Raw genomic sequence first — 27986 nt, forward strand, 5'->3', positions numbered from 1 at the left:
AAAAGAGGGAAATTGAGGACTGGATAGTAAGAAAGAATTTAATCTAGACAGGCAGAAAATAGATTGAGAAGGAAGACCAGGGAATGAAAGGGAAGGGACAGGAGAGAGAGATGCCAGAGCACGGAGGGGGGGGGTAGGGAGGAAGGGGAGGAGACAGATACCAGATATGGGGGGAAGAAAGGAAGAAGGAGACAGATACCAGATCTGAGGGGAGAAAAGATGCTAAAATTTGCTGAGAGGGAGGGAGAGATGGAAAGGAAGAAGACAGATGCCAAATCATAGGGGGAGCAGAGGGAAAAGATGGATTCTGTACTAATGGGGTAGGGGAGGGAGAGATAGAATAATAATAATAATAATAATAATAATAATAACTTTATTTTTGTATCCCGCCATACCCGGAAGAGTTCTAGGCGGTTCACATCAATTAAACAAGGTTACAAGTGGTTTACAGCAGTTGAGCGGGGTTATGAGCGGTTCAATAACAAATTGATCAAAGTTGCCAGGGGGGGGGGGGGGGGGGGAAGGATGTAGAGGGGAGAGTGGGTGTTAGATAGAAGGGGCGTTGGGATCCTGGTCTTGGAAGAGGCGGGTTTTGAGTAGTTTTCTAAAGCCGAGGTAGTTGGGGGCCTTGAGGGCCATTTGGGATAACCATGGGTTTAGCTTAGTGGCTTGGAAGGCGAGGGTTTTGTCGAGGAATCTTTTAGAGTGGCAGAGTTTAAGGGAGGGGTAGGCGAATAGTTGGATTCTGCGGGAGTCCTTGATGCTGTGATTTAGGGCGAAGTGAGGGATGATGTAGCTTGGGGATAAACCAAATACTGTTTTATAGCAGAAGCAGGCGAATTTGAATAGGACTCTGGATTCAAATGGCAGCCAATGGAGTTTGTGGTAGAAAGGGGTGATGTGTTCCCATTTTTTCAGGCCGAATATGAGGCGGACAGCAGTGTTCTGGATCATTTTGAGTCTCCTGATGGTTTTTTTTTGTGGAGCTTAAGTAAATGATATTGCAGTAGTCCAATATGCTGAGGATGGAGGATTGTACTAGCAGGCGGAATGAAGTTTCGTCAAAGTATTTTTTTATGGTGCGGAGTTTCCAAAGCACCGAGATACTTTTTCTGACGGTATTGTCCGTGTGTTTGTCGAGGGATAGATATTTATCTAGTGTGAAGGGAGAAGGAGACAGCTTCTGGAAGAGGCATAGAAAGAGAGCAGATGCCATATGGAAGAGGCAGAGAGAGGGCAGACAGTGGATGGAAGGAGGAGAATGATGATAAGATGAGGAAAACAGAAACCAGATAACAAAGGTAGAAAAAATTATATTTCTTGTATTTATTTATTTATTTTTTTGCTTTTGGATAAAGTAAAATTGTAGCTGTGTTGATAAACATTTATAAATAGAAAATGGAAATAAGATAGTCCTTTTTATTGGACTAATTTTAATACATTTTTGACTAATTCAGAGACCTTCCTCAGGTCAGAACAGGGATACTGTAAGAGCAGCATACTTTACTGACCTGAAGAAAGAGGTTTTGACCTCTGAAAGCTAACTGAGAAATGTATTAATCCAATAAAATGATGGGCACTAAATTCTTTAAGCATCGCTAGGTCCTTACTCATATTATCCATACCATCAGGGGTGTCTATTCTATTGCAGGCTTTGGTATCATCTGCAAAGAGGCAAATGTTACTAGACATCCTTTCAGCAATATCACTTATAAAATGTTAAAAAGAACAGGCCTTAGAACCATCTCTTTCCTCAGAGTGATCTCCATTGATCACTACCCTCTATTGCTTTCCACTCAACCTGACTTAGTCCGCAACTTTGGGACCCACTATTGCTAGGGGTGATATGTATACTGGCTGCAGTATCTGGAGGGTGGAGTACCAAGTGAAGTGCTCTGTGAACTACTCAGACCATTTTTGCATTTACCGTACTTTCACGCATATAACGCGCAAGTTATACACGATTTTTACAAACCGCGCATAACCTTGCGCGTTATACGCGTGAGCGCGTTGTACAAATTTTTTTTTACATAGTTCCCCCCGACGTCCGATTCCCCCCCCCGCAGGACCGCTCGCACCCCCACCCCGAAGGACCGCTCACACGCACCCGCACCCGCACCCCCACCCCGAAGGACCGCTCGCACGCACTCCCACCCGCACCCGCACCCCCAGCCTGAAGGACCGCTCGCACCCCCACAGCCTCCGGACCCCCCCATCATGTAGAAGCTCCTACCGGTGTCCTGCTGCTTCCTCTTGGCAGTCCCGGCCCTTCTGTGAGCCCTGCGCCTGAGCTGCTTCCTCTTCCGGCGATCCCGCCCTTTCTCTGATGTCAAGCCCTCTTGCCCCGCCGAATCCCCGACTCCCCGACACGATCGGGGCAAGAGGAAGCTCAAGCCCTCTTGCCCCAGCCAACCGCGGCACCCCCGACACGAACGGGGCAAGAGAGATCTCAAGCCCTCTTGCCCCCCCCCCCGACTCCCTGACCCGATCGGGGCAAAAGGGAGCCCAAGCCCTCTTGCCCCGCCGACTCCCCAACTCCCCGACAATATCGGGCCAGGAGGGAGCCCAAGCCCTCCTGGCTCTGGCGATCTCCCCCCCACTAGTTGTTCAGGCCTGGAGGGAGCCCAAGTCCTCCTGGCCCTGGTGACCCCCCCGCTAGTTGTTCAGGCCAGGAGGGAGCCCAAACCCTCCTGGCCACGGCGACCCCCTACCCCCACCCCGCACTACATTACGGGCAGGAGGGATCCCAGGCCCTCCTACCCTCGATGCAAACCCCCCTCCCCCCAACGACCGCCCCCCAAGAACCTCCGACCGCCCCCCCAGCTGACCCGCAACCCCCCTGGCTGACCCCCACGACACCCCCACCCCCCTTCCCCGTACCTTTGTGTAGTTGGCCGGACAGACGGGAGCCAAACCCGCCTGTCCGGCAGGCAGCCAACAACGGAATGAGGCTGGATTGGCCCATCCGTCCCAAAGCTCCGCCTACTGGTGGGGCCTAAGGTGCCTGGGCCAATCAGAATAGGCCCGGGAGCCTTAGATCCCTCCTGGGGGCGGGACCTGAGGCACTTGGGCCCAACCCGACCATGTGCCCAAGGCCCCGCCCCCAGGAGGGACCTAAGGCTCCCGGGCCTATTCTGATTGGCCCAGGCGCCTTAGGCCCCACCAGTAGGCGGAGCTTTGGGACGGATGGGCCAATCTGGCCTCATTCCGTTGTTGGCTGTCTACCGGTCAGGCGGGTTTGGCTCCCGTCTGTCCGGCCAACTACACAAAGGTACGGGGAAGGGGGGTGGGGGTGTCGTGGGGGTCGGCTAGGGGGGTCGCGGGTCGGCTGGGGGGGCGGTCGGAGGTTCTTGGGGGGCGGTCGTTGGGGGGAGGGGGGTTTGCATCGAGGGTAGGAGGGCCTGGGATCCCTCCTGCCTGTAATGTAGTGCGGGGTGGGGGTAGGGGGTCACCGTGGCCAGGAGGGTTTGGGCTCCCTCCTGGCCTGAACAACTAGCGGGGGGGGGGGGTCGCCAGGGCCAGAAGGACTTGGGCTCCCTCCAGGCCTGAACAACTAGTGGGGGGGAGATCGCCAGAGCCAGGAGGGCTTGGGCTCCCTCCTGGCCCGATATTGTCGGGGAGTTGGGGAGTCGGCGGGGCAAGAGGGCTTGGGCTCCCTTTTGCCCCGATCGTGTCAGGGAGTCGGGGGGGGGGCAAGAGGGCTTGAGCTCCCTCTTGTCCCGATCGTGTTGGGGGTGCCGCGGTTGGCTGGGGTAAGAGGGCTTGAGCTCCCTCTTGCCCCGATTGTGTCGGGGAGTTGGGGAGTTGGCGGGGCAAGAGGGCTTGACGTCAGAGAAAGGGCGGGACCGCCAAGAGGAAGCAGCAGGACACCGGAAGGAGCTTCTACATGATGGGGGGGGGGTCGGGAGGCTGTGGGGTTGCGAGCGGTCCTTCAGGGTGGGGGTGCAGGTGCGTGCGAGCGGTCCTTCAGGGTGGGGGTGCGAGCGGTCCTGCAGGGGGGGGTGAATCGGATGTCGGGGGGGGCATCAGGCTTTCAGGGTGGGGACAGGACTTCAAGTGGGAGAGGAGAGTCGGGGCGGGCTAAAGCAGAGTCGGGGTGGCCAGAGGAGAGTAGGGGTAGGCGAAAGAAGAGTCGGGCGGCGACGGGAGAGTCGGGCAGCATGCAGGGTATACGGGTGTGCGCGGTATACAAAATTTTTTTAACATATATTTCGGTTTCCCGCACGCTATACCCGTGTGCGCGTTTTACACAGGTGCGCATTATCTAAGTGAAAATACGGTAAGTTTCTCTGTTTTTTTCTGCTTTTGGATTTTTTTGTTGTTGGTGACTTTATGTTATTGTACAGATCTTAACATAAGCATAAAGAACATAAGCAATGCCTCTGCTGGGTCAAACCAGAGGTCCATCACACCCAGCAGCCCGCTCACGCAGCGGCCCATCAGGTCCAGGACCTGTATAGTAATCCTCTATCTATACCCTTCTATCCCCTTTTCCTTCAGGAAATCATCCAATCCCTTCTTGAACCCCAATATCGTACTCTGTCCTATCTTGGTCACACAATTTGTTTTTTGATTTTGGCGTGCCTTCGGATATGGGTGGTTCCTCTGAGGGATGCTACAGTGCTGGCTTTTCAACCTATAATTACCGCCACATGTGTGCAAGTATTTCCAATGTTTGAGGTTTTTCTAGAAAGTAGAGTTTTTTTGCCAAATGAAGATGAACTGAGGATTTTCTTTACTTTTCGTTTTTTTTTCTTCTTCTGATTTTGAATGCTCGGGTTATGTTTGTGTGAGCCCGTGGGTGGGTGAGTGGGGTGTGTGGCCTTGCAGTGTCTTTGAGGTCTTCTGTGTTTCCATTTGGGACATAGTTGTTAGTAGGAGTGATATGTATATGCCGTTTTCAGTACTAGAGCCAGATAAGGTTGAAGTGGATAGGAACTTCTGCCTTGTTCCACTATATGAGAAGGGATACACCTAGATAAGTCCCATGGAAACTGGAGAATCATGAGATGGAGGATGGTAAGATTGAGGTCATTAGGGAGGGGCTTGGAGAAAGGACGATTTGGTCTGAAGGGGTCTGAAGCGGGTACACATTTTGGAAGGGGCATGGTGATGGGGATACTAGTGCAGTGGGAGGATCAGATTGGGGTAATTATGTAGTGGGGGAGAGAGAGGAGGAAGAGCTTGTGCCACTGCAGCAGCAGGAATTTTGTCTTATTACCATTGGGGCCCATGCAGGGCAGGATTAACCAATAGGCCAAGTAGGCACATGCCTAGGGCCCAAAATGGTCAGAGGGGCCCGATAAAGGAGAGCATCAACATTGTTTTTTCCAAACGGCGAAGGGCTCTTCCAGCATCGATCAGCAACGTGCCCCCCCCCCCCAATCGACGGAAAGTAAGACAAGCAAGCAACGCTGGTAAGAAAGGCAATGGGAACTGTAATTGTGCAAGCGGAGCTGCTTAACCAAAGCTTCCCTCTGACGCAGCTTCCTGTTTCCGCCTGGGCGCATGGTGGGGTGGGGTGGGGCGGGGCAGGGGCCCAGTGTACTTGGGTGCCTAGGGGCCCTCGACAAATTAATCCTGCCCTGGGCCCATGTTCCATGCCTCTTCAGGTAGAGCACCCATGCTACCAACAGTCGTGGGATATGGGCACATGCAGAACCTGTTTGCCCTGTGTAATAAATGCAGGGCAGTTGCTGATCATACCCGCTGTTTACCACACAGACTTTCTGCTTACCCAGGGAGAGGAAGCTTTGCACTCAAGGTGTACTAAGTATGAAAACCTATCACAATTTAGTAAATATGCCTCTTAATTTATAATCCTGGAAATGTTTTGAGATGAATATTTATTTATAATTCTTCCTTTTATAGGCCTGCATGAACTTCAATGACAGTGGAGCCTGTGTTACTCAGTGTCCCCAGCCTTTTGTCTACAATCCTACTACATTTCAGTTGGAACACAACCCCAAGGCCAAGTACACCTATGGAGCATTTTGCGTGAAAAAATGTCCTCGTAAGTTCAAAGTACTATAGAAGACATATAGGGGGTAATTCTTTGAAACAGGCACACTAACATTTACATGCTGATTACATATTTCAGTAATTAGAACTCTAATACTAGGTACAAGAAAAAGGGGGTTCAACAAAAATCTCGCCCACAATAATTTCTCAATCAGTACAGTAAAAAAGGGCAAAACTCACCATATCAAACATTTAGCTAAACTTCAATTAAGGTGTCTATAATTTAGAATGTTTAATCCAGTCCAAAAATTTAAATTCAAAAACAACCATCAACTGAAAAGGAGGGTGGGTATATTATAGTGCGTATGATACTCAGATCATAGGATCTCTTATAACATATCCCATCCTGGGATCTCAGCTCTAATCATGTATACTCCACCCTTAGTTTAAACCTCAAAGTGAGTCCCTAATTACCTAATACCTCAGCTCACACACTAATCAAAAATGGCAACACTTATCTTTGATGGTTGACACCAGTCTCAGTGCTGATAGAGTTTTAATCACTCCCAACGTTCATGCTTGCTGACCCTTCAGTGTTTAAATCGCAGCGATCTTCTTCAGGGGAGACCTCTGTTGTCTGTTGCCAAACAGTAATCCAACAACGCACTTCTGCGAATGCCTCTTACGTTTGCCGATAGCCTGATTCGAAATTGATGTGTGAGCTAAATGTTTAATATGGTGAATTTTACCCTTTTTTCTTACTGTACTGATTGAGAAATTATTGTGGGCACATAGGCACATAAATGACAAAATTCAATTTAAGGCAGAGTCTAGGCGGAACATGAGTGAGACTCACACACCTAGAATAAGTACCATGTAGGTACCCTAATACAGAATTACTCCTGAGAACAGCGGTTCTATAAACTGGACCCTAGCATTTATGTACCTATACAGTAGCGTAGCAATGGAGGTTGGTACCCGGGGCGGTTGCGCCTGGCATCGCAGCTCCATGCATCCCCGCCCCACTCTTCCCCGCCACTTGAGTGCTCACCCACTCTTTCCTGCTGCTTGAGCACCCCTCACCCTCTGCGTACCTCTTGGCATGTTTGCCAGAATGAGCATCTTCAACCTGCGGGTCGCACCAGCCTTAGCGTCCTTCTGATGTCACATCTGGTCCTGAAATCTAGAAGTGATATCAGTAGGGAGCCGAGACCAACTCGAGCAGCGAGTGGAAGATGCTGTTTGCGCCAGCAAACATTTAAAGAGGTACACAGGGGGCAGAGAGGAGGAGAGGTATCTGCGCCCTTCACAAATATGGCACCCAGGGTGGTCAGCCTCCTGCCCCCCCCTTAGTACTGTGCCCATGGTACATACATGTTTAGAACAGTAGCATTATACATATATGTGTACACTTACACATGTACATGCTAGTATGCCATCTAAGTGCTTTTCTGTAAATATCCAATTATCTAGGAGTGTACTTGAAAAGGAGGTGGAGCATAGGTGGGATACAGACAGGTGCAAAATTTACAGGATATTGTGGGATCAATATTCACAGTGAATTAATTGGCCAGTAATGGCTCCTGAATGGTTAAATCACTTGTTCAGGACCATTCACAAGTATTTTTCAGTACTTAACCCATTAATACTGCTGAATATCACTACAGACCACTAAACGGACAGTGTGTGGGCGGAGTCAGAACTTATGCGGTTAAATGCCAATATTCATCAGTCAACTGCCTAACTTTATCGGTCAAAATTGGACCGCAGAAATGTCAGTCCTATTTTAAAGTGGTATAACTTATGTAGTTAAGTGCTGAATATCACATATAACTGTGCAAAAGATAACGAGCCTCAGAAACCCAGATATTCATTGCTGATGCCTAGACAGTGGTCCTGGAATAATGCCATTGGTGTTTAAAAATATGTTTACTGCCACTGGCTAAATATTGATCCCTCTAAGTTTTGCACATCCTTGCTGCATATAGGTGCCTGCATTGTTCTAAAATTGGTGTTATTGCAGGTGCCTATAGGTGCCAATACCTAGTTACACTAGTGTTCTATAATGGAGTCTAGGTGCCTAGGTTCCATTTTGGAATAGTCTCCCACTGGGCAACCTCAGGGCACCGTAATGGAAATGCCCAGCTATAGAATTACCCCCATAGTGTGATAGTAAAGGAAAGTCATCTTGAAGAAATCCTCGCTAAGGGATAATGCATCTGCATTCAGAGGTACAATTTAGAAGGGAATTTATTTATGTCTGCAAGAGTATGAAAACAGTTCTTTTCACTCCATGGACTGTTGAATTTTTAAAGGTGTCCAAAAATTAGCAAATTTGTTATACAAAAACATCTTTGTGGCTGTGTTTTTCTAAAACTACAACTATACTTCAAGGAGGTATCCTTTTTGTTCTGGGCTTGGTATCTGATTTCTGATCTGAGCTTCAGATCTCATTTTCATGAGTAGAAAACTTTCTTCAGTAACAGGCCACTAATTTGTGAGATAGTCTGAAGATTAATTTAGGACCAGGTTCTATGTAGGATGCTTACATTAGGCACCAATAGGAAGCCTAATTGAGGATGGCTAGCGACACCTAACTTTGGAACCCGTGCTCAACTTTTTTTTAAATTGGCGTAGTGATTGACTGTGCCCATTTTCATCCAATCAAAAAATAATTAAAATGACCATTTAAAAGTTTGGCACCAAACAGGATGCCTAAGTGGAGATGCCTTCCAATGCCTAACTGAAAAGTAGTCATTGCTAGGGGTGGAGAATAGGGTCTGGGTTAGGCATCAGTAAATTAGGCCAAGTAAAGCCTGGCCTAATATACTAGTGCCTACCTCTAGGATGCGTATGCGCCACTAGGTGGGATTCTTTAAGCAGCACTTAGCAGTTGATTGACAACCACACCGAGCAGCGCCTACAACATAGGCGCACTTATGGCGCTGTTTATAGAATCTGGCCCGTTTATAGACTCTGACTTCAAGCACTTTTTCTTTGACTAGTCTAAGGTCATAAAGAAGTTTCTGTTTTTGTCTTGTAAGTTCTTTGCCACCGACGACAGATCTTCAAACTCTTGTAATGTCTTTTCTGTTTATTTATAGATAATTTTGTGGTGGATCACAGTTCCTGTGTGCGTGCCTGTCCTAGCAACAAGATGGAAGTGGAGGAAAATGGAATTAAGATGTGTAAACCCTGTACTGACATCTGTCCAAAGGGTGGGCCTTTCTCTTTTTTTTTTTTACATTTGGATATCTAAGTCCCTTTCTTCCATGTTTTGTGATAATCCATGTATGATTTTGTTCAAAAGTCTACATGGCCTATGTGATAATGTTTGCAGTTAGCACTGATTACTGGCAGAATTGAATGCATGGCAACTGTAAACTTTCTGCATTAGCTGTTGAGGGGGCATTCTCAACAATTCGCCATGCAGTTAATAAGAAATATAATTATTTTTGCTGTGCCTTAACTGAGTGACAGATAACACAATGCAGTTATCTACACCTTTTCAGGTGGCTTTGTTTGCTGCATTATTTGGCATATTAACAGTTAATAATTGTAAGTACTTCTGTGTTAACTGTGGGGTATATTCCTTGCCCATTCCTCACCTTCTTTCACATTAGGAAATTAACATAGGGCCTGAGCTCTTACATATACCCCATGTTTTACTGAGGTGCGCTAACCAATTAGCGCACACTAATTGAATTAGCGTGCACTAAACGCTAACGCGTCCATAGACTAACATGCACGCATTAGCGTTTAGTGTGTGCTAATTCGATTAGTGCACCTTAGTAAAACAGGGCCTTAGGTTCCAGGGCTAGACTTTTCACAATGTGCTGTTATAAGCCTAAGACCCTTATTTTAGAAACTCTATTCATGATTTGGATGTGTGAAAGAAAGCATTTAGACATCCATATTGCATGGATGTCCAAATCTTGATTTTTTTTTTTCAAATTTTTTTAAGTGGAATATGGAAATTTGAAACTGCCATATGTCCTTATGGCAAGGGGCATGGTCTGGGTTTGTTTTAAGTGTATTATGGAGGAACCAAAATATAGACATTCAACTCTGATTTCAGAACAGGAAGACAATATCTATATGCAAAAATGGATGTTGGCATTTAGATCTGGTACCCAGCATGTCTGGGTTACAAAATGATGTTCAGATTGAACAGTTCTCAATTATTTTTTTATTTTTTTCTCAGTACATATTTATTCTACTTACAGTAAAATTCTGAAGCCTCACATTAATGTATAGTGGTATTTTGCAATATAAAATTCTATTTATATAGATTAATGTTGAGTAATCTTAAACAAACATACTTGATTCCTGCACATCTTTTTGTAGGTTTTTAAATTACAAACATTTCAATTAAAAAAAACTTTCCACAGTAGACACCTGTGTTGAATAAATCCTACACTACATTTTAAACATCCCTGACTACTGGCTTACAGTCATCTGATGTCTGCAATGCTTTATTTACAATGTGTAGTACTGGTTATTGCAATGCAGGCTATAAGATGCAAATGCTGAATTAAGTTTATGTAGGAAAACAGTTACTACTGAAGTTCTCAAAATAATTGGCAAACTTCAAATGTACAAAATTAATGTTCAGCAAGATAATATTTAAGTTAAAGTACAAACATACAAACAATTGGATCATACTGGAATCTATAAGGTGTTTTCCCCCCTAAACAAATATATATGTATATAAAATCATTACAATGCTGACTTGTTAGTTTTGCTTTTATATTGTTTCATTTTGTCTTAGGGCCTGTTTTACAAAGAATCATAGAAACATAGAAGATGACGGCAGATAAGTGCCATAGCCCATCAGGTCTGCCCACTCTACTGACCCACTCCCAAGTCTACTATCCTAGGGATCCCACTCCTGGTGACAGGTTCCCTTGGCTTAACCCTCTAAGGGATCCCACATGGGCATCCCATTTGCTCTTAAATTCTTGCACGCTGTTTGCCTCGATCACCTGCACCAGAAGTTCGTTCCAAGGATCAACCACTCTCTTGGTGAAGAAATATTTCCTGGTGTCGCCATGAAATTTCCCACCCCTGAGTTTGAGCGGATGCCCTCTTGTGGCTGAGGGTCCTTTGAGAAAGAGAATCTCTTCTTTCATCTCGATAGGGCCGGCAGGCAACAGCCCCGAAGCCCTTAAAATCTCTATGGGCTTCGGGGCCGCTAGCGTGGCTTTGTACAACAGACCCCTGGTTTCCATTCAGAAATATACAAAAATGGAAAGTTAGCCTATAAAGAGCATATTGGTTTTTAAAAAATATTGTTATGTTTTTCAATAATTTGTAACTTGTAAATTTTGGCACAGATCTTAAGAGCCAAGCACTTTTATTTCAGATACTTGTATTTCTGTGTAAATTAAATACATTGAGTAAAATAATACTTTACTAAACAGACACATATCTGTCTGTATTTGATCTTTACAGAAAATACATTGAATGTGATGTGTATATTGAATCTAATAAGAGTATCTGAATATAATGGCTCAAAGTACACTTACTACCTTTCCTTTCAGTAAAGAAATTGTGAGTATATAAAATATTTCTGAATTCATACCAGAATTTTTTATACTGAAATTTAAAAAAAGTCTGGTTACGTTTTGTTCTCAAAAGAAAATAAAACTAGAAGGTTTAAGGGAAGTCATGATAGGTATTTTTCTGTCCCTGGAGGGTTCACATTAAAATAGTGACACTGGGTTTTGAACCAGGGCCCTCTGTTTCTCAGTTCATTGAGCTAACCATTATGGGACTATTTTACAAGTGATCTTCACAAATTTTCTGCACTTTTATTTTTTTAAACACTATGAAATATCTCAAAAGCAAATGAAATCACTTTTCCACATAATCACCCTTTTTATGACTGACTAGTCACAATGACATTCTATGATACGCTCTCCTGCCCCAACCATTCCCATGAAAATATGAACGTGTGGTAACTTTTTGTAGAACCCTCATATAACATGCTGTCACAGTGTGGTCCATATCCTTTGTTTTGCCCCGTTTTTTAGTTTAGATGTTTCAGTTTGTAAAATGGATGCTCAGAGTAGAGATAATCAGTCCATGAATTTTATACATTTCTCTTGTATTTTTGAACAGCAGCTATTGATATATATACAACCTTTTATGAAATATTTGAGAAATAGTCGGCGATACGCAATGTCCCCATTTTAAATTGCCTAAATTTTTATATAGATGCCAGTACCCCCTTCCAAGTTTTGGGAGAATTGCACTTAGTAGTGACTAATACACACTCTGCCTATAAAAACGCTCATTTAGGCTTTAGGTACCACTAAGCGCCATTATAGAGGTGCCTATCTTTTATAGAATTGGTTGGCACCAATCTCACAATTTTTTTAAAATTATTGAGCCTATTAAGGGTGCCCTTTATAGAATTTCCCTGTTCTTGACTTAGGTCTAGATTCTCAAAACAGTGCTGTTCAGAAGGTACTGGTAGACGCTTGAACAGCGTCTAAGTTAAGTGTTTTAATTGGTCATTAATGGTGCGGTAATTATGCATGCCGTTAAAAACCAATTAAGAAAAAAGGGTACCTGAATTGAGTCTACTTAGACCAGTGGTCTCAAACTCAAACCCTTTGCAGGGCCACATTTTGGATTTGTAGGTACTTGGAGCGCCTCTGAAAAAATAGTTCATGTGCTATTAAAGAATTGACAATTTTGCATGAGGTAAAATTCTTTATAGTTTATAAATCTTTCCTTTTGGCTAAGAATAATAATATTGTCATTTATAGCTAAAGAGACATATGATCAAGAAACTGTTTTATTTTACTTTTATGATTATGATAGACATACTGAGGGCCTCAAAATAGTACTTGGCGGGCCGCATGTGGCCCCCGGGACGCGTGTTTGAGACCACTGACTTAGACACTTACCAGTGCCAAACATCAAAAGACATGGTTATGGGCGGGGTTGATGTTCGGCGCTGCTAAGCATGATTCTTTGTTGAACCTAGGCACCAGAAATGTAGGCCTATAGAACCCCTGCCTACATTTCCAGTGCCTATCTTCGACACAGAGTGCAATTCTCAAAACAGCTCCATAGTTTGAATGACATGCGACCGGTGATGGGGTTGATATTCAAAGTGATTTAACCAGCCAGAAATGGCTCCTACCAGTTAATTCATTTGTGTGGGACTATCTGCTGCTATTCCACCCCCCACCCCCACACACAAACACATACACAAGATGTGAATGAAGCTTTACATACCAGTCTGTAAGGTAGCTTCAGATGTTATGACCCGTTCTAGTAGAGCAACAAGCAGATTCCTGGAGTAGCCTAGTGGGCGGTGTAGACAGCCATAAAGATGGAGACTCAGGTCCATATCCCACTCTACTACACGAATGGTGGAATATGTGAGTCTTCCAAAATCCACCCAAATCTTACTGTACATAATTATGACACGTGAAGGCATAAGGCTATTGGTGTCGTGTACAGTTGGGTCCAGTAGGTTTTGGATGGGTTTTGGAGAGCTCATCATACAGTATTAGGGGGCTATGGTGAGATGTGTACCTGAGCCTTTTTATATGCAGTTCACTGCAGTGCCCCTTATGCTGCCACACTGCTCTGCTGGGATGTCTGTGTGGCCAGTCTACTAAAATGATGGCCCCTCCTACATCCCAATGGCTTGTTTTGTGTGGGGGGGTTTTGTGCTTGTCTTTTTTGTTTTTTTTGAAAATGGTTCAAAAAGATAAGACACACTGAAGACAAGCACATCTAAGAAATAACAATTTTCGAAACAAAAGAATTGCCGTTTTTCTATTTCAAAAATGGTCATGTTCGCTACTGGATTTTTGTGTGTGTTCTGCAAAATGTCCAAACTCAGATTTGAATGACTTATCAAAAATACTCCTTTTAATCACATAAAATATGGATGGCAGCATAAACAAGGATGTTAAATGCTGGTGTCCGGACATGGCTCTGCATTAAATATTCAAAAATACCACCAGCAGCAGATTAAAAAAACACTCACCAGAGCTGACTGAATATCTACCCCATAATTCTTAAAGTTAGGAGCATAAATCATTAAAATATCAGGCCCACAGAATTTAGTGTATGCTATGGTGCCATATTAACCTTTAGCATACTATATTATCATCTACCATAAAACTGCACTACTGAAGAATATTGATAGTATACAGTAGAGGCAATTCTATTACTGAGTGCCCTCGTTTAGATGCACTGAAGCTACATGGTACATGCCTAATTCCATTATAGAATACTAGTTTTTTAGCCTGTTACATTAACAGGTGCTAGAATAGATGTATAGACTTAGGCATTTCTTTCTTTCTTTTTCTTTCTTTCTTTCTGTCTCTCTCCCTGCCCCCTTTCTTTCTTTCTATCTGTCTTTCTTTCTGTCTCTTTCCCTGGCCCCCTGTCTGTCTTTCTTTCTGTCGCTCTCCCTTCCCCCTGTCTGTCTTTCTTTCTTTCTGTCTCTCTCCCCCTGTCTGTCTTTCTGTCTCTCTCCCTGTTCACTGTCTGTCTGTCTGTCTTCTTTTAGGAATCCCTCGCAAAAGGGGGAAAGAGGTAAAAGAAAGGGAAGAGCGGGCCGAAACGAAACAAAAAAATCCGAAGAGGCAGGGATGGCCAAGGATCGACCAACAAACCTTTTTTTCTTTTTTTAAGAAAACTCCCCCCTACCCATCGTCCAAAGTGGTGCAAGAGTGCCAGGGTATCCCGGCCCGAACCCTGCTTACCTTCCTCGGCGTTTTGTTTCGGTTTCGGCTCCGGGTACGTTTTACATTGCGGCTGTGTTAAACCCCCGGTCTCTCTCTCGCCACGTCCTTCCACTCGGATCGGGGGCTCTGTCGGCTGCGCCTCTGCCTGGGTTGGGGGGGTAGAGAAGGAGGTGTTTCTTACCTCATCTACGGCTGAACTAGGGGGGAGTTTTGGAGTGCAGCGGGAGGGGGGGTTCTTCGCAGCCTGGATCGTCTCGTCCTTCTCGCAGCCTCCCCCGGTTAATCCCTGTAGCCAGGCCACCTGCGACTCTCCTCTTGACGGCTGGGGGGGAGGGGGACCTGAGGATCGGCGCTGTCTCCAACCCGCCGCCGAGCCAGCCAATGGACATCACCGTTGTGGCTGACGTTGTGAAGGGGCGGCGCAGTGCTGTGGTGACATAGTAAGCACGCATGCACACTCTTGCTGGCACATCCCGACAGATCAGATCTCAGGGAACACGCGGTGAGAGTGTGCATGCGCGCTTAGCATTTTATTGTTATAGATACTTATAAACTGATATTGGCAACAAAGTTACATTTGATACTGTATTTGGGTAGATACACATCTAAGTGCTAGCATTATACACCTTACACGCATAACATACAAAAAAATGTGGGCGATCAAGTTATAGAATTGTTGTTATAGGGCCCCATATTTAACTAGCAGTGATTAGCATTTTGCTGACTGCCACCAGTACTAAATGCAGATATTCAGTGCCGGACCATATCCGAGCACCAGTATTGAATTTCCAGGTTTCTGAAGTCAGCTAATGCATGTCTAGTTATGTATGATGTTCAGCACGTAACTGGCTATGGGCTACCACATAAAGACAGACTTTTAGAAAGCTGCGCTGACAAGCAGGACACACTAAAGCCTAGCCACCCATAGGAATAGAACGGGCGGCTTGGCATTTAGCGTGCGCTGCTCTGTGGCACAAATTTGTAAAAGTACACTAAAGATAGGACTGGCTTTTTATGTGGTCCTATTTATGCAGTTAATATGCCTGCTTAAATGCTGAATATTGGCACTTAACTGGCCAAGTGCCAATTCCACCCTCGGAAAGTCCTTAAAATATCCAGTTTTCAGTTCTGTGCTAGCTGGTTATTGTTGGAGGCAATAATAATAATAACAGTTTATATACCGCAGGACCGTGAAGTTCTATGCGGTTTACAATGATTAAAGGTGTTACAGATTGAGTGGAATAAACATAGTTCAGAGTTAGTGAATAACAGTTCTAAAGATCATTTGTTGAGGACTAAGATTGTATAGGTCAGTTACCTAAGTACTTCAGGAACAGATGTATTTTTAGGCGTTTCATGAATTCTCTATAAGCAGTGAGCATGAGCAGTTGTTCCAGATCTTTAGCCCATAATGCTGCTTGAGTGAGAAAAGATGTTGGTGATGACTTTTAAATTTACAATCTCTAACCGGTAGAGAAACAAATTTTGGATGTGAGCTTCTCCTATGTCTATAGGTTGTGAAGGAGAAAAGGTCTGTTATATATTTAGGGGCTAAGCCGTAAAGTACCTTGAAGCAAAAACAACCAAACTTGAATTTCACACGTGCCTCCATCGGCAGCCAGTGTAGAAGTACCAGTTGCAACCACCGCATATTCTTCTGGGAAAGTGCCAAGTAGGCGATGTTACAATAATCAAGTTGACTCAGTATAAGGGACTGTACAAGAATTCTAAATGAGGAGACATCAAAATATGCTCTAATGGACCGAAGCTTCCAGAGGGTGAGAAAAATCTTTCTAACTAAGGAGTTCATCTGGTCTTTCATGGTCAGGCTCTGGTCCAGTGTTACTCCCAATACCTTCATCGTGGGTTGAATGGAATAACTAAGGTTATTGATGCACACTGACGTTTTAGTATCAAGTAGGTGTGGCGATGCTATAAAAAATTTTGTTTTCGCTGAGTTTTTCAGGTATCACTGAAAATTAGTGTTTGTAAATTAGTATCTCTGAGTTTAGCAGGTAAGTATCGCTGAAAATTAGTGGTTTGCCCCAGACAGGTGATTTACCTGTACAGGAGCCATTCTTGGCAACTAAGATTGCTTTGAATATCAACTCCATAGATCTGTTGTGCTTTCCTTACATTACTGGTGCAGCAAGAGTTTAAGAAAGTAGATATAAGGAACAAAATATGTGAGATGAGTTCTAATTATGGTTGTTCTTTCTTTTATGGCCGTTCAGCATGTGATGGCATTGGGACAGGGAGCCTACAAGCTGCTCAAACTGTGGACTCCAGCAACATTGATAAATTTATCAACTGCACTAAGATCAACGGAAACCTGATTTTCCTCGTCACAGGAATTGATGGGTTAGTGGTAAAATATTAAAGTATTTAATGTGTATAGTATCATGTCAGCTTTGAAAGCTGTGGCTTGACTACATGTGGTCTCCAAGTCAAAAACAATTTATTATTTATTATTATTATTATTATGTATTAATTTATGGTGAATGATAAATTTGAGAAAAATAAATATACCTCGTATCATACTGAGAGTCAGGGGTCTAGTATAACTAGGGTTACTACTACTAATAATAATAATCACTTATATAGCGCTGAAAGGTGTACGCAGCGCTGTACATTTTGACATTTATAGATGGTCTCTGCTCAGAAGAGCTTACAATCTAACTTGGACAGACAGACAGACATGACATATAGGGTTACCATATGGCTCCAGAAAAAGGAGGACGGATTGAGACATCCAGGTTTTACTTCCATTGCTTTCAATAGAAGTAAAATCCAGATATCTCAATCTGTCCTATTTTTTTTCTGAAGCCATATGGTAACCCTAAGCCTAACCTAGCAGAGATCCTGACTTTTGTGCCATAAAACCTTAACTGATGCAACTATTTAACCTCATCCCAGTATGTAGAGTGAAACCATATTATACAAAGTTGAAATAAAAAATAAAAAAAATTCTATGAGTTCAAGGTAATTACAACATAAAGATCAGTGGATGACTAAGGAGGGAAGCTATCAGCATAGGCTACTGTAGAGAATGACACAGTGACAAAATTCATCACCGTCCCCGTCCCCGCGGATAACCGCGGGAAACCATCTTCATGTCATTCTTTAAGGAGAGAGGGAAGAATCAGAGTATGAATGGCCACAACCACTGACCCGCAAGCTTTGCTTTGAAGAATGCTGGTGTAGAAGGACTGAGGTTGAAATAGACACTAGAAAATGACATGGGGTTATTTCCCGCGGTTATCCGCGGGGACAGGAACGGTGATGAATTTTGTCACCGTGTCATTCTCTAACTGTTATTTTACTGTTAGCATGAGTTAGTGAAAAAATAACACATATTTTCAGTAATCACGATTGATAAGTTCGCTCCTCAGCCGCTTAACTTTATGCTGTTCTTTAAGCCAGTTTGATAGTTTAGGTAGAAATGCTGAATATGTGGTCTTAAATATTTAAGTAAGTAAGATTGTGCAGAATTCAGCAGCTCAGGTTCTGATGGGAAAATCCCGCTTTGAGCACATTGCTCCCATTTTAAAGAAACTGCATTGGATCCCAATTATATTTCAAATACAATTTAAAATTTTGAAAATAATTCAGAAAGGGATTTATAAAACTATACCTATTTGAGAAAATGTTTGATAATGTACAGACTGGGTAGAACATTAAGATCGGAAAATTACATATTATTAGATGTACGAGAAAGGGATGAAGTGAAATATGCCAATACTAGAAAATCCTGGTTTTCAGTTGCAGTTGCAGTTTTATGGAATGAGATACCTGGAGCAATACGATTCTGTGAAAATGTTTTACAGTTCAGAAAATTGCTTAAAACATACTTCTTTGTCCAGGCTTTTAATTGATATTAGTAATCTATGCCTAGAAATGAGATGGTGGTACCTGATTTAGAAGAAAAGTTAGTGTAGAATTCTGATTTCTTTGTAGCAGGTCTAGAATTTTAAATGTGGTTTTGTGAAGTCTGATGAATGGAGTTTTCTCTAATAATATTATGAATGTGGTATTTTGAGCCGCTTAGTTTATTAAGCGGATTAGAAATATTTTAAATAAATCAAAATCAAAATCCATTTTTATTAGGATAGATATTGGTATGGTCTTATTTGAATGGATAAAATAATCTGGGTCATGCTGAATATTAGTACTGTTAATGTAATTCTTTACCATGTTCTCTGGAATGCCCCATGTCCTATCTTGTGCTAAAACTTTAGCTAAACATCAAGGTGATCAAGTATCAAGAGAAGCAGGGCCACTTCAAAGGGTTATGGCACCCTGAGCCAACTTCGATAGCTACAGAACCATCTCCCCTGCAATGACCCTGCCCCCAAAGCTTATGCTTTCTTTCCCCCTCCAGCCCCCCCATCTTTTTTTGGTCCAAAATTTCTACCCTTCTTTCTCCAGCTCCTAGTCTGGCATTGCTCCCTCTTCTCTCTCCCTCCCTTCTTCCTCTTATCTTTTCTATTTAAACTACTGTACTTTATTTTGACTGCCAACATTTTACTCGCTATCAACCTTAAAGTGTATCCCCACACTCTCTGAGATACTTTCATAGCATCTGATATGAGTGTGACACAAAAACCACACACTTATTCTTCATCTGTCATAGACCATAGAATTCTGCCCGACACTAGTCCTACTTCTCAGCAATGCTCCTTCTAAGGAGTGGCCGGGTGTGTGCAATTTTTTTGTGTGTGTGTGTGTGTGCAGCAAGTTCTAAAAACCAACAATTTTTTGATCCCAGTATTAGCAATGCATTTCTGTATACAGCCAGTCCTTGGGTTAAGAAAGAGTTCCATTTTTTAAACTGTTTTTAAGTTGAATTAGTATGTAACTCAGATCCTGTACAGTATAAGTCTATAAAAACATTAAATATGAAAGAAACAGTCAAAATAAAGTACTTTAGTTTAAATAGAAAGAAAAGATAAGAGGTCCTCTCCACCACCACATCCAACATTTCTCCCTCTCATCTCTTTCTTCCTCATGCATCTCTACCTCATGCCTCTCCCACCACCATGTCCAATATTTCTCTTTCCCTCCCTATGCCCCATAATTCACTGCTTTCTTCATTTCCCCATGTGTACCATCACTTTCCCTCTCACTCAGACACCCATGCCCAATAATTCTCCCTTTCAATTCCCTCCCCACTTCAGCATCTCTTTCACTCCCTCCCTCCATTGGTCCATCCTATGCCCTAAGTTCATGCGCTCCTCCCTCCCTCCATTCTTTGTCCCAGGCTCATGCTCCCTCCCTCCTTTCTTCCTTCCATCCTTTGTTTGAAGTTTCTGCTCCCTCCCTCCATTCTGTATCTCAATGTGACCCTGCTTTCCCCTTCCAGTCCCAATGCAACCCTCCTCTTCCCTTCCATGTCCCAACATGCCCCTCGCCATCCTTTCCTCTCTTCTGCATCCTAAATTCATTCCTTCCTCCTGTGGGTGTTTACTTCCTCTGGCCATATCTCTCCTCCGGTCCACACTTCTCTTCACAAAGTTTCTACACATGGCCCACAGCTGACCCAGAAGCCTTTCCTCTGATGTCAGAGGGAAAGCTTCTTGGTCATCCACAGGAGGGGTTACCAGATTTCCCCGGATATGTCCTCCTTTTGAGGACATGTCCGGGAGTCTAGATGGCTTTTCAAAACCCAGAACTTTGTCCGGGTTTTGAAAAGCCTCCTCAAATCATGTTGGGCAGGGAGGAAGTCCGAACTTGTGCGGATATCATGCGATGTCATGCGCATGTGCATGCATGTTACATCATCGCATGGTGTCCCTACATGTGCAGACTTCCTACCTGCCTGACAAGACCAGGCAGCATGGGCGGGGCTAGGGTGAGATGGGGCAGGATTAGGGCATTAAAGGGTGGGGATGAGCGGAATTGGTGGGCCTGTGGGCAGGTCCAGGGATCTAGATTTTCTGATTGGAAAATCTGGTAACCCTAGCCATAGGCCACGTGTAGAAACGCTGCTTGCAGCTTTGTGAAGGGAAGTCCAGCTGGGAGGAGGCAGCCGACCAGCGGCGGTAACACCTGCGGGAGGGAGGAAGGGTGGCACAAATTTGGGACACAGACTGGAGAGAAGGATGACGAAGGGTGTGTTGGGACATGGAAGGGAGGAGGAGAGTCACGTTTGGAAAGGAATGGAGAAAGAGGGGGCGCTTTGACACAGGAAGGGGTTTGCCTGTATAGCACAAAAAGCCTTCACATATATGGTAATTGATTTAGTTTACTTTACTTTATTTTTTATAATTAAATTTTGTTTGGAGGTTGGGTCAGTGTTTTTGTGAGTGACCATGTAAAATTTTTGAGTGATTGCTCACACACGCCATTTAGAGGGAACATACTGTAGCTCTTTCCATAATCAGAACAGAAACTATATAAATCTACCCTGTTTTACCATATTTGGGACACAGACCATAGAAGTCTGCCAGTACTTGCCTTACTTCCTTACTTCTGGATTAGATGTCTAAGCACCAACATACAGTGGAACCTTGGTTTACGAGCATAATTCGTTCCAGAAGCATGCTCGTAAACCAAAATACTCGTATATCAAAGCGAGTTTCCCCATAGGAACTAAGGGAAACTCGCTTGATTTGTTCCCACCTCCCGAGGCCAGTGGCGCTGCTCTATCCCCCAAGAACCGGCATTGCTCCCCCCCGCTCATGAAGGCCCCCCCCCCACGTGATCCACCATCCCCCTCGCTCGTGTCGCCTTCCCACGTGATCTACCATCCCTCCACTCATGGCGCCCCCCCCACGATCCGGCACCCCCGGCTCACGTCGCACCCCCCCCCCCCCCGCCGCTATACGGCATCCTCCAGGCACCCACCCGATCACATTCCTTACCCCCATTTGGCACCGGCACCAACGCACAGGACATGCCGGTGCCGGTGCCCGAAGATCTGCCTTCTTCTTTGTGCTGGGCCTTGAGCATCTGCGCATGCTCAAGGCCTTCGGGTTCCCGTTCTCTCCGAGATTCTTGGATCTCTGAGAATCTCGTAGAGAACGGGAACCCGAAGGCCTTGAGCATGCGCAGATGCTCAAGGCCCAGCACAAAGAAGAAGGCAAATCTTCGGGCACCGGCACCCGCATGTCCTGTGCGTTGGTGCCAGTGCCAAATAGGGGTAAGGAATGTGATCGGGTGGGTGGGTGGGTGCCTGGCAGATGCCGGATTGCGGCGGGGGGGGGGGGGTGCGACGTGAGCGGGGGGTGCCGGATCGCGGGGGAGGGGGTGCTCGTAAATCGAGGCACGCTCAGTTTCTGAGGCGCCGATTTTGCAAATGTTTTGCTCATCTTGCAAAACACTCGCAAACTGGTGCACTCGTAAACTGAGGTACCACTGCATTTTGTTTTGATTTCATCCTATATGCACTTTTGAATACCATCACCAGTGGTGCAGCTAGAACTGAATGAGCCCTATAATACCATGTCTCCCGATGTGGTAGGGAGTAGAGAATGACACGGGGAAAAAATCTGTCCCCGTCACTGTACCGTCCCCGGCCCACCATCCTCTGTACCGCCCCGTCACCGCCTTTCCCTTCACCGCCCCGTCACTGTCACCGCCATCCCTTTCACCGCCCCGTCACCGCCACTGCCATCCCATTCACCGCCCCGTCACCGTCCCCGCAACATCCATATAAGCCTCAGTACTGCGAAACACCATGAAGACAGAAGAGAGTTCTGCCACTACTACTACTGCACTGAAAATCTGTTTCAGTGCCTCTGCCCTGTAATAAAAACCGAACATAAAATAAATCAATTAACTTGTCCTCCCTTTCAATGACGTGTCCCCCATGTTCACCTATAGCTCAAATCAGGTCAATTGTGCACACTAAAAATGCAGGAGGATCTGGAACATGAGCGCAGGCAGGCAGTGATACAAAAACAGCAGACACCCGACCGACTGCAGTGTTCCGCCATCTCCCTCCCTCCATCTCACCTTAGATGTAGAGTATGCCGGCTTTCTTTTTCGCCCAGCCGCATGTGCGGGTGCTCATTTGTTCAATATTCTCCTCTGATTCAACCGGAAACAGGAAGTTGCAAGAAAGGAGAAGATTGATCAATGCGAGCGCGGATTGGCGAAAAAGAAAGCCGGCATACTCTAGATCAGTGGTTTTCAACCTTTTTACACCCGTGGACTGGCAGAAATAAAAGAATTATTTTGTGGACCAGCAAACTACTAGGACTAAAATTTTAAAACCGTTTCCGCCCCATCTCCGCAAGCTCAGTCACCTCAGTAACTATAGAAAAATAGACAAATATAGTGCAAAATATAGACAGCAGATATAAATTCTCAAAACTAACACATTTTGATCACTAAATTGAAAATAAAATAATTTTCCTACCTTTGCTGTCTGGTGATTGATTTCATGAGTCTCTGGTTGCGTTTCCTTCTGTCTGTGTATCCTTTCTTTCATTTCTTTCTTTCTGCACTCAGGCCCAATAATTGTCCCTTTCTATTCCCTCCCTCTTTCCTTCCTATGTCCTTAGTGCCCCCGATGCCTCCTTCCCATGTCTTTAGTGCCCCCAGTGCCTCCTTCCCATGTCTTTAGTGCCCCAGTGCCTCCTTCCCATGTCCTTAGTGCCCCTTCCTGTCTTTAGTGCCCCCAGTGCCTCCTTCCCATGTCTTTCGTGCTCCTAGTGCCTCCTTGGCTATGTCCCTCTCACTGCTTTGTCCCACCCCCACCCCTGAAGCCTGCCTGCCTGCCTGTGCCTGTCTACCTTTCTCCCTACCTAGCCAAAGCCAGCTTGCTGCCTCCCTGCCGTTCAAAAAAAAAAAAAAAGCCTCCGTCCTTTTCCCCTTCTCTTACCGCCATGCTGCAGCTGCTAAAGCCGGAAGTCTTCTTTCCGACTCAATTCTGAAGTCGGAGAGGACGTTCTGGGCCAGCCAGGCAGCGATTGGCTGGCCCAGAACGTCCTCTCCGACGTCAGAATTGACGTCGGATAGACTTCCTGTCGGCTTTAGTAGCTGCAGCATGGCGATAAGAGCAGGAGAAAAGGAGAGGCTTTTTTTTTTTTTTTAATCTTCGCGCGGACCGGCAGAAATTCAACCGGCGGTTGCTCTTCAGTTCAACGGTGAGGTGGAGGGAGGGAGATGGCGGGGACCGCACGATCTTAATTGCCTCACTGTGGGGACAAGTCCATTCACCGCTCCATGGGGCGGTGAATGGCCTTGTCCCCGTCCCGCAGAGGCCACTATTTTTTGTTCCCCGTTTTGGCGGGTTACCCGCGGCTAAACGCGGCTAGCCGCGGGTAATCGCCATCGTGTCATTCTCTAGTAGGGAGCCTTAATGTGTTTTGCAGTAGCCTGTTTTTCTCATGCCAAGTACACAGTAGGCTCAATGCTGTTTAGCAAAAGGGCCCTGTAATCCAGTTTTTTTAAATTAGGCTAGTGAATTGAAAATCGCTGCTAACCAGATAAAGGTCAGCTCTGCAAAAATTCTGACCTTGGCACTTATCCAGTTAAGTTCCACTCAATATCTGGGTTTGCCCTGCTCAGCATGATTTAAACAAGCAGGAGTCTCTTCTGCCCAGTTAAATCCTTTTAAATATCAGGCCCATCTATTTTTTTGCCTCCTCACTTAAACCAGGGATGATTTGTTCTCGAACCACTGCATTGTAGTGTGTTGAGATATTGTTAGTTGTGATGAATAAAGTTTTGAGTAATATTATGCAAAATGATTAGCAATTTAATTGGATTTAGATACTGATATACCTACCCATTATTATCCTTACTTATCCTTAATTTTCATCTGTTTTACTTGCCGTAAGAGTATCTTATTTGCTTTTTTAGCATTTTCATAGAAATTCAGCTTAGTCAAACTTTAGATAATATGCTGTTAGTGCAGTTTCTAAGGCTGCTATCTCCCCTTACACTTTAATCAGTCTCTGTAGAAATGCATCATTTTCATTCTCTCTCTTTTTTTTTTTTTAATAAATATGTTTCAAGTTTATTCAAATTATTTGATGAAACGCTTTTCAAATTACAAAGCGTTTTACAGAGATAAAAATAAGATTTTAAAGAAATCACTGATACATAATATTTATAACTAGACCAACAGGGGTAAATAAACTTGTGAAAAAATAGGAATGGCGGGCAGAAATACAATTTTTCAAGAAAAGTACATAAAAGGGAAGTACATTGGGTAGGGTAAGAGAAAGTAGAAAGTGGTTGTGAGAGATCGAAAAAGAGAAAAATAATGGTGAACTGGTTTCATGAATGAGAAAAATCATAAGATGTTGTCACATGATAGACTTAGTAAATTCAGTTGAAGGCTTCTTTGAAAAGAAGACACTTTAAACTACTCTTGAATTTCTGCAAATCTTGTTCAAGTCTCATGAACAAAGGGAGGGAATTCCAAATCGTTGGTGCTGTCACTGAAAAAATAGAGGCACGGCGTGTTCCGATAATTTTCAGGGAGGGAACGTTAAGGGTAGACTGAGAGGATGATCTAAGAACTCTCGATGAACTATATGGGATCAGGAGCCTATCAATAAAAGCCGGTGTATTGGTCTTAATTGTTTTAAAGACTAAAAGAGCTATTTTGTATGTTATCCTATGTATTATTGGTAACCAGTGAGCTTCTTGTAATAAAGGTGAAACATGGTCAAATTTTTTTGAACCTGAAATTATCTTTATTGCTGTGTTTTGAATCAATTGAAGTCGCTGTATGTCTTTTAGAAATGCCCCTTTTAATAAAGAATTACAATGTTTATTCATTTTAAAGCCAAAAATAAGCGCAACATATTTTACAGACATTTTACATTTTAACAACACTTAGGGCTCCTTTTACGAAAGCGCGTTAGGGCTTCTTTTGAGCAGGCAGTAGATTTTTGGCTAGCATGCGCTAATCCGGTGCGTGCACTAAAATTCTTAGCGCACCTTCGTAAAAGGAGCCCTTAACTTCTATCAAATTATATTTATGACTAATACATATATCATCTCCCCCCCTTTATACATATCCAACAATTGCACTCTAATTAAAAGTATCTTCTCACCCTCCTCCCAGCCACCCACCCACCCTCCCTGGACGTGTTATGATCAAAGGGCAAAATCAACAGTCATTCCTTACAGAATTCTGTCAATGGCTCCCAAACATCCATAAATTTCTTATAATGTCCCTTTCATTCTTTTATGATTTTTTTTTTCAGTCTGAATCATAGGAGTACATAGTTTGGCTATTTTTATGATTTTTTGTTCTTTAATGCTTTGCAGAGATTATATGTCCCCAAAGAGCAGATTTGGCCACATCCCAGGCAATTTAAAGTGAACATACTTCTATCATACCACTGTTAATTTCAGGAGGATTGGTTGAGAAAAAAGCAAAACATAAACCACATCTGTGGAATCTAACAATATTCTAGACTCTCCAATTGGAAACAAAGGGGAACATTTTAGAAAGGACCTGCCAATCGGAATTTATGCATCCAGATTGGGACACTTCAAGGCCTCAAATATTTCAGATCAGGATCTGTCAGCGTAGAGCCAGTTCTAAGTTACATGGTGAAATGAGCAATTTATGCATTGGTTATGTGTGGCAGGAGCATCCATTTCAGAAACCTAAATGTCTTTAGCATCAATGTGCACAGCATGGCAACATAAGTTGGACTGCAGCTCTGCAGGTCAAGCCTTCGGGTCAACCTGGGGAGCCAGCATGCTGTGTATCTTCTGGGAGCTAGCTCACCTTCTGAGTTTCACCCTGTGTAAAAATCTTTGGGCTATCAGGGCACCAGCTGCTTAATTTGCCCACCCCTGTTGCGCTGCGAGGTTCCATGGAGGTACAGGTCTCGGTCATGGTTGGTCCGACTGGCAGTCCGAAGAGTTCTTGGTTTGAAGTTGTATTTAGAAGCATCTGAGGCAGAAAAACCTTTCCTTCTGTCCAGCTGCACTGAAATAGCTGACAGGCAGGTACAGTCACAGAACTGTATATACAGTCCCATTATTTCCTATGGAAAAATCAGGATGGGTCTGAAAATCTCAATTTTGAGCATTTCTTGGGTTGGGGCTTAGGTCTCCCACCTCCAAAACCCCCTTTTATGTGTTTTTAAATTTTCAAATAAGTCTCCACGGGCCATTTTAGGTGTGATATTACTGGTGGCAGCCATTTTGGATTTCAATCAATCTTTTTTTTCAAAAGCCTCTAGGTACCTCAAAACCTCTTGATTTTGATTTTAATTGACTGGGATGGACTCCTCGGGGTGTGAGGATACAGTTACTTGTAAATATTGTGCTGGTTGTTCGGCATAGGAGCATCTATTTACCTCGTGCCACAGCACGGGGGGTGGGAGCTTCATGCTTAGCCCATCCATGTCCTCCAGGGCTGGTGAACTTCTGTGGGCACAAGAATGGGTAAAAAGTCCTGTATGGATCCCCTATCTTGTGATGATGTGAAACGGAGGTACTTTGAGTCCACAGAACCCATGGTAGCCCAGCCAGAGGTTCTGCAGGCTTCATTTGTTTCCCCTGCACAAGGCTTTTCCTCAGATTTTGTAAATCTGATGTGGCAAGTCTTTCTAATGAGACCAGATCAGTTAGCGCAGCCTACAGGCAAGCAGCCATCAACCCAGGGAGCAATCTCTCCTCCGGTGTTTGCTTCTCATTTAAGCAGGTCTGGCCTGAGCTCCAGTGACCTTTCGGAGCTGGACTGGCTGAATTGGAGGTCAGACTTAATGTTGTTTTTGACTTAGGACTCTGATTCAGTTCTGACTTACTCTGGCTCCCTGTTTGGGTCCAGCAGTCAAGAGGCATCCCTGGCACCAGACCAGGGGGATGACCTTGAATCCACCACCTCTTCAAGTCAGCCTCTGTCCATCACTTCATTGCCGATGCTATTAAAGAATTGAAGTTCCATGCACCAACCTCCTCTTTCCAGTGCATGGTCATGAGTAACTCTTGCATGTTCGGATATTACTGCACTGGTTATGGATCAGTGGTAGACCCCAGAGAGTCCCTGAAGATTGCCAAGGCCATGTCCAGGATTTATCACATGGCACTGGAGTTCCAGAAGCTATTCAACCAGCCGAAGGTGGACTGGGCGGTGGCTCATGTCACTAAATGTCTCCTAAGTGAGGGTGGTGTTATGCTGAAAGATGCGCAGGCCTGTAAGGTGGACATGATTTTGAATCCCTTACTCTGGGGTTCTAGGCTGCTGCTGCTGCTTCGTTTGCTGCTTGGGCCTGCCACACCAGACTGCGATGGCAGCCTTCTGTGAAGGAGGATGCCTGCCCTCAGCTTGTGGATTATGTGGCAGATGCCTCATCCAAGCTTATTAGGATCATGAGCAGGTGT

At 44.4% G+C, this 27986-nt stretch overlaps 1 protein-coding gene across 2 annotated transcripts in view; it reads left to right on the plus strand.

The window, feature by feature from the left end:
* Nucleotides 1–27986, plus strand: part of ERBB4 (erb-b2 receptor tyrosine kinase 4) — a 1781744-nt gene that overhangs the window by 1250060 nt on the left and 503698 nt on the right. For both annotated transcript variants that reach the window (XM_033945093.1, XM_033945094.1), the window contains exons 7-9: nt 5872–6013; nt 9066–9179; nt 16916–17042. In XM_033945093.1, coding sequence (XP_033800984.1) covers nt 5872–6013; nt 9066–9179; nt 16916–17042 — 383 coding nt within the window. The remainder of the gene's footprint in view (nt 1–5871; nt 6014–9065; nt 9180–16915; nt 17043–27986) is intronic.

This window comes from Geotrypetes seraphini, chromosome 5 (genome assembly GCF_902459505.1).
Source record: "Geotrypetes seraphini chromosome 5, aGeoSer1.1, whole genome shotgun sequence".
In the NCBI taxonomy this organism is placed as follows: Eukaryota; Metazoa; Chordata; class Amphibia; order Gymnophiona; family Dermophiidae; genus Geotrypetes; species Geotrypetes seraphini.